Source organism: Drosophila albomicans, chromosome 2R (assembly GCF_009650485.2).
Source record: "Drosophila albomicans strain 15112-1751.03 chromosome 2R, ASM965048v2, whole genome shotgun sequence".
NCBI lineage: Eukaryota > Metazoa > Arthropoda > Insecta > Diptera > Drosophilidae > Drosophila > Drosophila albomicans.
In genome coordinates, this window is record NC_047631.2 from 18,923,290 (window position 1) to 18,934,293 (window position 11,004).

Here is an 11,004-nt window from a genome sequence, read left to right on the forward strand (position 1 = left end):
TTGTTAAAATTACAAATAACACGAACATGCAGTAATAAAAACGTAAGGAATGAATAATGTGCGCCACGTTAAATCGCCGCTGACTGCTGACAATCCAAAAGCAAACAGGCCAAGAAGAGAGCAGCCAAATGGCCAACTGTTCAACCTGTCGACCGGTTGTCCGCTTGCCAGCCACGCTGTCAGTCTCTACCTGGCTGCGTCTTCATCTTCTTGTGGTATCTTCATCTGACTGCTGTTGATGTTGCACTCTCAGCAGTCATCCTCAAATGACTTTATTTTATGTGTCGATTTTTAGTGCGAGTTGCGCACTGCCCGGTTGCAGTTTTCAGTTTTTTTTTTTTTGTTTTTTTCTGGCTGCAGTTTCGTGAACTTTCCAAGTCCAAGTTAATTGGTAAGTGATTTGAGAGCTCGTTTAACGACTTAAATATTATCTCCGTTTTACTCTTATAAATAATGTTTGTTGCCACAGCAGTTGATAAATGTCGATTTAGTGTGCAATCAAGCACACAGTTTACTCTTATTTTGTTGAGCTATTAGAATTTACACGTCAACGATTAAAATAAAAGGAAATACAGTAGTAAGGATCGTTTCGTATGGCGGAGAACTGTCATATTATATAATTTTATTATGATAACCATTAATAAATTTGAATAAAATAATGTGGAGAGCCAGACTACACTATCATGGCATATAATTTCATTATATAATTGTATTGTAGAAGTTAGTTAGTAAATTTTGAACTGGAGTATTTTGTATTTTATATCTTAGTATTTTTTCGGTAAAAGGTTGCCGAAAATGTTTTTTACAGTCAGTAGGATGTATCTCCGACCCCATAAAATGTCTATATTCTTGATCAGCGTCAGCAGTCGAAACGATGCAGCCATGTTCTTCTGTCCGTCTTAACGCAATGGAGTCTTAGCTGCTATGACAGAATAACTGATATATTTTGACCTCAATGGTATATTTCGCATATTTATCATCATCATCATTTATTTTATCGATACACTAAACATGGCCTACGATATATTTTAGTATTTTTGCAGTACATTAATTTGGTATATTTTAAAATTAATACTCCACTGATTTTCTTTTATTCACAATGTGTAGCGGGTATCTCACAGTCGAGCACATTCGAATATAGCTTTATTATTTGTTTTAGAATAATACAATGCTCTTATTGAAAATCTGTAGCGGGTACGTTACATTAAAGCATACTTGACTGTAGTTTTCTTACTAGTTTAACTACTAAATTTGACAGTATTTTGTATTACTGTAAAATTTCTGTGAGTATTTCAATATATCACTATAATTAGTTATATTTAAGATATGTTTAAGATATGTATCATAAAATTTATGTATTCAAAAATTAATGTCATACACATATTAAGTGAAGAAAATAGAATATATAGCCTAGTGATGCTACTATTTATAGCATCACTCTGCCATTCACAGACTTCCTTTACGTAGCGTGTCTAAGTTTCTATATCGTCGTGACCGATTTGGGAGTCGCTGCCACTTCGTTTACGGTGTCTCAGACCTCAGACCATTGCCCTTCTTTCACTTTTTGCTTTGGCTGTGGCCTGTGTTTAGTGCATAGTTAAAGCTATTTTATGTCTTAATTAAAGTTTATAGCGCGTTTTTTTTTCAGGCGTCAAAAAAGAGTTTTTAAGTGCGCATTGGTTAGCCAGGTCAAAATCGCCCGCCGGGCTTATGTTATGCAGCCACAAAACTACAGACAACAGCCACATTCAACTACGACTTCACTTTGCCTGCAATATCATCGACAATCATCCCAAATGAGTTTCGCTGTAGTCTGCAGCTTCAGTTTCAGCTCAGCTTCAGCTTCAGCTGCGACTTGCTGTCCAAGCTACACAAAACATATGAGCATGTGAGTGTTGGGCATGTACAAATCGCTTGATTGGCTTGCACTTAATTGCCAATGGGTGTAACTCCATCTTCAGCCTGCTCCATGGCAACCAGTCCATGCTGTGTGTTGTGTTTTTACTGAGGTCGTGTCTGTGTCTATGTCTGTGTCCGTCGCTGTGCAGCAGCTCCTGCTAATAGGCAATTAAGTTTCGAGTGCTACCTGCCATTTTGTGCTAAAGCCAAGAAACCGCGTCCAACGACTAATGGCATCGCGCATTCGGGTTAAAGTTCAATGTAGCTCCATAGAAATACATTCGAAGCAAGCGAACTCCAAAATTCAGCTGTTTTCAAAGTCTTTAAGCAACCAGTTGTGTTCTTAAATAAATATTAAAATGACAGTAATTAAGAACACGTGCGATTTGTTGATATTATTATGTTCGCAAAAATATTTTCTTGTCTAAAAATTTTATATTATGTTTTTTACATTGTTTTTTTTGCTATGCTAATCTGTTTAGGATCAAACACCAAATTGGCTTATTACTGTTTTGTTTTGTTCGATTAAAGTATTGTTTGTTAGTAGAATACTGGTTGTCTCAAAAAATATGTAAAAATTTAATGTGTTAAAAACTATAATTAATATTATATTTGACTGGTAATTTTATTTTTATTTTTCTACAACAAATCTAATAAATAACAGTTATTTTTGCAACTCTCATTTATTGAATTATAATTAATTTCAAATTAGGAGATTGAAAATTATATTGTAAAATGAATGCCTATAAAAATAATTTACTTGACTGTGCTTTTTACAACATATTTATTAGATTATGCTATTTAAATACACACCTATTATTGTCATAATAACATCGTATAAAAAAGAGTATAACAATTAATTTTGTTTGTACATTTATTTTGTAATGACAAAATATCAGTAGTTGTCAATATTTTAAATTAATTTTTGATTACGTTGGGAAATGGCTCTGATTTGAGAGAAAAGAAATTATATGACATACAATTGTGAATAACAATTATTTATTAATTTTCTAAATTCTAAATGGGATAATATAAGTATTTGTTAATATTTTTGCAAGAAACTTCTAAGAATATTAAAGATGTTCTAATTTACGAGAGCACAAATATTGTCACATCATTATGATTAAGAATTTGTAAAAGGCAAAACATTAGTAGTTGTTAATGTAATGAGAAATTACTTGAAAATGTTATTGTAAAGTTTATTGCAAAGAACTTTGAAGTTTGTGTTTAGTTACCGAATGAAATTGCTCTACTTTGTGAAAGCAGAAATATTGTCACATCACTGTGATTAACACACTGTGTACAGTGATGACTCCATAAATGCTTCTGTGCCGCATTGCGCTGCAATTCCTTTCGCTTGGCTCCCTTTTTTTTGCTTTGTTGCCATGACGCCTTGCACGCATTGCGTAATTAGCTGCACTTCCGTTTCGAAGTCATAATTCGAATGGCGGATCGTTGGATCGTCGCATTCGCAGTCGCAGCCGCAGTCAGAGTCGCAGTTATTACCGTTGTCGCCGCTTCCGAGGCAGCTTTCTTCATATTTTGAATGCTTGAGTATTTAATTGCGTATACGCCGCTTGTAACGGTCGTTGGGCAAAACGTCTTAATTAACTCGTTTACAGTGCGCCTTTTTCTTGGTTTTTATTGCGCCTCTCGCTGCAATTATTATGATTACTTATTACTGCTGCCTTTTGTTTCGTTCCGTTTCGTTTTGCTTTTGTTTTTTTTTTTTTTTTGCCATCTTATTATATTGTAGCCCATTTTTGTTCGCTTGACTTTGCTGCTGACGCCGCTGCGGCAATTTAATGGCGGCGCAACCAATTGCAAATATTTTCCAAATTGTATTGTGCATTTCATATTTTCAAAGTTATTTTCCGAAGGTTGGACATCCTTTGCAAAAGCCGCCGATCGCCGATCGTTGTACACGAATGGTTTAGCTTATTGTCACAAATTAAGATAGCTTCACTCGAGATCTGAGCAGCCAGCGACGACTTAATGCGGCAGCAAATTGGCAGCTACAGCCCGCCAGCCCCCGGCTCTCGGTGCTGGTTCTCTGTTATTTGGGCCAATAAAATTACGAGGTTGTATTAAACCACTGCCTAACACCATATAATTTCGATGGCCTCCAGTGGCGACCAGTGATAGAGAGAAAGAGAGGGGAAGAGAGGAGTGAGAGGCAATCAAGCGAATGCCAGCAACAACTTATTGAGTCGTTATACTCGTAGAAGAAATCGCTGTGGTGCTTCCATAAATCTTAAGCGTTGGCAAAAATTCCATCAATATGCAAAATTTTTCAATTAAAATTGCCCAGCCAAATGGCAGGTGGGACACCATATACAAAAAGCCAAAGATAACTTTGCCATATGCGCAGATGACAACCACAATGCGAGTGCGAGTAATAAACAAAGTAACGACTGAGAAATACCCGAACTACAGCAATTAATTCTAGTTTGCTTGTTTATTGACGCTGATTAAGTTCAAGTTGACGAGACGTGTGTTTTATGATTGCTCGTTTAATGTAGAGCATGCCCTTGCTCTCATTTGAGTGTAGGTATTGAATCAACAACACACACACAGATACATGCAGAGCGGCAATCGGCGTCAATTTATGTGCAGGCAGCGCCATTTTCACTTCATTGTATCGCGACCAACGTCAGACAGCAAAAAATTAATAAAAACCCAAGTAAAAAATGGAGCAACAATAAAACAGAAATGGCATAAAAAAAGAATAAATAAAAAAAGGGGGAAAAAATGAAAAGAACGGCGAAGGCGTAAGGCATTGTGAGTGAGAGAACAGCATCAACAGGAGAAACAACAACTGACAGGAAATTAGTTTCCATTTTTTGATGAATGCTTCGACAGGATTGCTGCTGCGTTGATGCTGTGATGTCTCCTTTTTTTCTCCCTCACTTTGATGGCTACCTCTGCTCCTCTTCCTGCCTTGGGGCTGAGGGTTGCGAGTCGGGTTCGAACTGAGTTTGGGACGTGAGTCAGGATCGTCAGTCTGGGCATAAATTGCCAACGATGTGACAACTGCTAGCCACGCTTCAGTCTGACACACACACACTCACGCATTCTCCTTCAGAAAAAAAAAAACAGGAGGAATTGCTGCAACTTCCTTTTGCTTCATTCATTCAACAATAAAATATTAACAGTGAGTAAATAATGCGAGAGAAAGCAATCATCGCATAGTCGATGTTCGGTTACTCTTGAACGTCCGGCTGTCAATAAACGATATCCTGCAGGTAAAAGGATGCCCATAAAGCACATGTTAAAAGCACCTTAATAAGAAAATACACGTTCTTGGCTTATATAAATTATCAGACGATTTAGTTCCTTGACGTAGCGCAACTTTGTTTGCTTTTATGCGAATATTATCGCTGGTCTCACACCCAAAAAAATATTATTTTTCTCGCAAATTCCAAACATACTATACAGCCTTATGTACTGATAAATATAATAAATAATTGTGATGTAGAAGCCGACTTAGTTCCGTCGTTTCCAGGAAATGTTAACCAGAGCTTTTCAGGTTCAACTAATATAGAGAGATATTCGTACATTTATCGTCCGTTTTGTGGATGTTCATTCAAAACGCATAAAGTTGTTGGCTGTCATTTTATATGGTCTCACATCATATCATAAATTGCACCATGTGTTGTCCCAAAAAACAAATTAACAAATTAAAGAAGCGGGTGTCGTTAAATGATGCCAGCTTTTTCACTGCTTTTTGTGTTTTTGTGGATATTTTTGGGGCCCCCCTTGTTCAGTTAAATTACTCGAATTTCATGTCACAAAACATTGATTTATTTGCTCAAAGACGCGCTGGCATTTAAATGCGCTTTTGATTTACAAATAACAAATAAATGTTATGATGAGTGGGATCTTTGGTATGCCGCCGGCAGCTGTCTGCTGTTTTACGGGATTCGAATGGGCATGAGCATTGAGATGAGGATTGGGGATTGGGGAATGGGAATGGGAATGAGTTTAACCATAGAAAATAAGCCTGGTGTTGGCCTTGTTGGTTGTTGGAGTTCAAATTCTGTATGCTGAATGTTGATTAAAACATCTTCAGCATAGAGTTATGATTCGACTGTTTCTGTGTGCATGTGTGTGAGTCCACTTAATAGCCCATTAAACGACTTGGCAGCTGAAAATATGGAAGATGCCTTCGCAGCGCAGCGCAGCGTCAATGCCAAGCGGGAGGCTTTCACATCTAGCGAGAAACAATAAATCCTTATTAAATGCACAGCGAGTCCAAACTATTAACTGATTTTCTTTTGAATACGCACACAGATCATAAATCAAGTTTACAGCCGCATTGCCAACTCTTTTTTCTCTCTATTCAATTTTTATTAGTTTTTGATTTTTCAACTTTTGTGGGGCATCGAATGCACTTTGAGACATTTTAATTACTGCTTAAAATGCTGATTTACTGCCACTAGTCGTAATAAATAAGTGGATATATAATTCTTTAATATTCAACAATGAAATCATGCTTAGAGAAATCGACTAGATGATTAACATGTTAATAGGGAGTTCCTATGAATCGAATATGTTGATTTAGGTAATTGGTGTTGTTATTACGTTTACCTCAAGTTTTTTATTCAACTTTCGTACAACTTTCTTATAGTTTTAGAAACTTATACTTTAGGAAATTAAATTTTAAAATTGATACAATGAATTTTAATCAGTCAGCTAGAATTTTATTACGCAACATATGCAATACAATTTCTCTTTCATTTTCACTTAGAATTTCTGTCATACAACTGGCTAGGTTACGGAACTCTTTGGAAACATATTCCATGAATCTCTGCTCAACTGACGCCATACAAGTCTGTTCTTCTTTAAGGGTCTAGAGATAAAATACGTGATGACACACCGATATAAAAATTGTGTAATAGGTACTTACAATGGTAAGTGTTATGCAAATATCAATAGCACTATTATAGTCTTCTACAAATGTATTGAGGAGGGGTATGTGGTGCAAAAAACATTGTAGACCTTCCGATTCCGATTCCGGTTCAAAATCGCTGAATTGGGCAAAGATATCCTCAAGACTTCTTGTTTGGACCATGGATTCCGTTGGTATTAAAACCAATGCGGTGAAAATCACTAGCAACAATCGGATCACTTTCAACGACATTATTCTTTCTCGAACTATTAACTGGTAATAATTTGTGCAATTTGAGCTGCAATATTATGATACAAGAGTCATAGTAGATTGCCTATCAACTTGTCATTACTATACATGTTTTATCTTATCTAATCAGATAAGATTCAATGAAGATTATTAACTTAGTCATTCTAAATACTATTGCTTTTTATGTGCTGAGATCATCACGTTCATTCATTATTTATTTTCATCACGTTGTGAATTTGGCTCCTCATAAAACCAATTGAGTGACTAAGCGCTTAACCCTCTTAGGACCGAATTCAATTTTGGTGGTTTAATATATATTGGGGTGCATTAAGAATAATAGAGAATTTACTTTAATTCTATAATTCTAATTTAATTCTAAGTTAAAATGCAAAAATTAGAACCCTTGACTGAAGTGAAAATAAATGGAAAAAAAAATGAAATTAAAATTAAAAGATATACACAGATATTTTTTATTGAAACGGCAAAGTTGCTTTTAGTCACATTTGATCCCGAAAGATTTTATGTTATGTGAAAGTGATTCAAACTTTTTGTGTGACATGTGACAAGTAAGTTTTTGTTTAGCAAAATGGTATCTTCATGTTTCATATGTAAAGATAATAGAAAACAAATGTTATATTCATAAGCTGATTGTCCTTCCTTAAGCTTTGGACAGCTTAGTTGTAATGTGTTTTATAAGAGACAATTTGACATGATTTTTATCTTTATCTATCTTTAAAAAATTTTAATATTTTGTTCAGAAATGACCAAATATTAAAATAATCATATTTAATTAAAAAATATTAATCATTAATTAAACTATTAAAACTAATTGAGTTATTAAAACAACAAATAAAAAATATTGATTATAAAAAGGTAATTTTTGGACTATCAATTTCAAGCGGAAAGAATAATTTCTAAGTAACCATGTTTGCATTTATGTCTATTACATCGATAATAAATGCAAATCAGTGTTTGATGTTGGTGTAATCAATATAAAGCGACAGCGATCTGTAGTGATCACGAATTGTAAAGTTGTTATTGAAGTGGTAACAAACTCATTTGTTAATTATGTTGCCTGGAACAAGGAATTGCAGAATAATTATGCCACGATCAGTAACACGATCAAAGGCCAGAGCCAAGCCAGGCCAAAGCCAAGCCAAGACTAGCTATTACTAGGCTAAGAAAAAAAAAAAAAAAAAACGGTGAGCATGCTAAACCTTTGCCTTTTCGCTGCGATCACTAAATACTTGGCCTTAGCCTGGTCTAAACGATCGTGAAAATCAAAACAACATAATCATAAAATGCGCAAACTAAACGTGGCGTTCCTGCTGCTGTTTCTCCTGTTACTCTTCTTGTTATTGTTGTTGTTCTTGTTGTTGTTGTTGTTGTTGTGCTGTACTTTAAGTTGTTTATGCTGTTGTTGTTGCTGTTGTTGTTACTGTTCATTGGTCTCTGCGTCTAAATGGCACTTGGCCCAAGCCCAAAGCGTTGACTCTGGCAGCGATAAGATCGTAAGCAACCAACGACAACGACAACAACTTGGACGATCGACAGTAGTTCGCCTGGTTGGCTGCCACGTTGCCACTCCGCTGCCTCAATGGCTGGCTTGCTGGCTTACTGGCTAAATGCTGCACTCTCGCTGCACTTTTATTATCGGCAGGATCGCGCTGGGCATGCAAATTTCCAATGGTAGCCCGGGCCGGGCCCAATGCTTAACGCATGCCGTAAATCACCAATCCGGCGAACAACAACAACAAAAAACAACAACAAAAGTAACAGCAGCAGCTGCAACGGCGGCAACAAATTTACAACAACTATGCCGTGCCTGGGATGCACGACGATCTTCCTGCCGTCTGCCTGAGCTGTCCCCCAACACACACTCCAGTATCCAGAGAGATTCAGAGTCCCTGGGTAAAGAGTCATGAATCAGTTTTTCATAGCGCAACGCTTTTGTTTGGCGGCCTGGCGATAACTTCATTTTGCGGCTTAATATGCTTGTTGAAGGTCTGGTAAGTAGTTGTTTAGCCAGCATTGTTGTTGCAGTTGTGGTTGTTGTTGTTGTTGTTACTGCTGTTGCCAAAAGCGTGAACTCTCCAACACCTTGAGCATTTTTGTTGACACAACCTTCTCCTGGGCAACTGGCAACTGGCAACTGGGAAACTGGCAACTGCCAACGACCATGATAATAATTTTCCTTGGCTGTCGATTAAGCAGCGCGACAATTTTCCATAGTGTGCCCATTGTAGGCCAGCTCTCCACATTCCCCGTCCCACACTCTCCTTCTAAGCCTTCCCTGCCACCCACTCAAGTCGAGCGCTGAGTGTTTTACAGCCGCTAGCACTTGCCTCTGGGGCAGCTTAAGTTATTTTTTGTTTTTTTTTTTTTGTTTTTTGTTGCAGTTCCTTTTCCCGCTTTCCGCTTACTTTGCCGATCCCACTCTGTGCTCCTGGGTTGGAGAGTCGTGAGCTGTCGGCACGATTTTCCATAGCACATGCTGCGTTCTACTTGAGGCCTGGCACTGTTTGTTGTCTTTGTTAGCAGTGGTAGCAGTTAGTTGCCTGCACTTACCACTAAGTTAAGATGTTTTGTCTTTCGGCTTACGCTCACAACTACAGCGAGGTGTATGCGCAATTATCGTGGACAGGCCAAACTACCAGAGTATCTGAGTGCCAGAGTTTCGAGACTCGGTCCAGCTCCAGCTTCAGCTCCAGCTCTGGCTTTGGCTGCTTTTTTGCTGGAATGCTGCAAGTTAGTTTTTCTTTTTATTGATTTATGATTTGTTTAACACAAAGGCGCATTACAATGCCCAACGAGTGGGCTTTACGAGGAATTTCCTGGCCCGCTCATAAGCCATATCGCCATGCATTTAAAATTGTCTTTACCAAATTTGATGGCAGCCTTAAACTTCATGCCACATTTGGTTGCAACAATAGTTGCAATCACGCTGCTGCACCAGCGATACAGCGACTCCAACTGGCCTGTGGTCATTTGGTTGTGCTGTCAGGCTGCTCTCCACTTTCAACACTCATAAACCAGGCTTAACTTAACATGAATACAACTCAAATATCAAAATATTTTATATGCACGCTTCCCCCATTTACCTTCCCGCTCTCCCCACCGGTGCCTTTTGTGCCTTTGTTGTGGGGATTTTGACGTTCGCATTTCGCATGGTTGGTTCGCCTCGCCTTGCGTTGCCTCGACTCCTCGCCTGGTTTGATTGCCCGGCTTTTGGATGTGTCTGGAAACTAGTCGAGCACTTTCATGGCAGCCTGCATGCAATTTATTTAGTAAATGTTGGCAAAAATTAGACAACTGAATTAATTTTCATAGCGACAAAAAGCTTGAAATATTGTGATCACGGATTAAAGTCATGTAAATTGTTTGCCTTTGGCTTAAATGAGTTCGTTAGTCTGAAAACGTGGATCGAAATATGAGCACACACAAAAACGCAACCAGCTCCTAGTTATTCATTTCCCCCCCCGCCGCATATATGAAAACCTTGACTAATTCCTTAGAGCATCCAAAAACCCATTCAAGTTAACACTTTCTTTGACGGCGATCTAATGGTGTGGCATGATCATTAGGTCTGTCAATTTTTCCACTTCAGAGCCGAGCTGCTGAAGAAGTTCTATTGACATAAGCCTCCTCTACCGTTTGAGGGCTGCCGTTTGTAATCTGCCCCGCCCCATGACAATAACAAAAATAATAATGAAAAGTGCCAACTAAGCATGAATTGTGATAAGTCAAATTGTAAACAAATCAAACAACGAGACTACGGCTCCAAACTGTCTGGCATATTGGCCATATAGAGCTGGGGCATGATCATCGCCAGACACGGAGTCTAACCAAAAAATAAAAAACTCGATTCTGGCCTTGGGTTTCAGTTGCATTGTTGATTGATTTATTGTGGCGATCGCCTCGCATCAATCCACAAAAATAGTAATGATGAAAAATTAATTCTCGTC

General features: G+C 37.7%; 1 protein-coding gene across 1 annotated transcript; it reads right to left on the reverse strand.

Moving 5' to 3' along the window:
- Positions 1 to 6,554: 6,554 nt before the first annotated feature.
- Positions 6,555 to 7,071, reverse strand: LOC117574937 (uncharacterized). Its single transcript, XM_034258988.2, has 2 exons — positions 6,809 to 7,071; positions 6,555 to 6,751 (listed from the first exon to the last, which is right to left on the reverse strand). The coding sequence occupies exons 1-2, from the start codon at positions 7,040 to 7,042 to the stop codon at positions 6,587 to 6,589; spliced, it is 399 nt and encodes a 132-aa protein (XP_034114879.2). The 5' UTR covers positions 7,043 to 7,071; the 3' UTR covers positions 6,555 to 6,586.
- Positions 7,072 to 11,004: the final 3,933 nt, after the last annotated feature.

Excerpts from the sequence above, each read along its gene's own strand:
- LOC117574937 (XM_034258988.2), bottom strand. The coding sequence starts at position 7,042 with ATGTCGTTGAAAGTGATCCGATTGTTGCTAGTGATTTTCACCGCATTG. Across the intron at positions 6,752-6,808 it reads TTTGCATAACACTTACCATT|ACCCTTAAAGAAGAACAGAC; the intron begins GTAAGTACCTAT and ends TTTTATCTCTAG.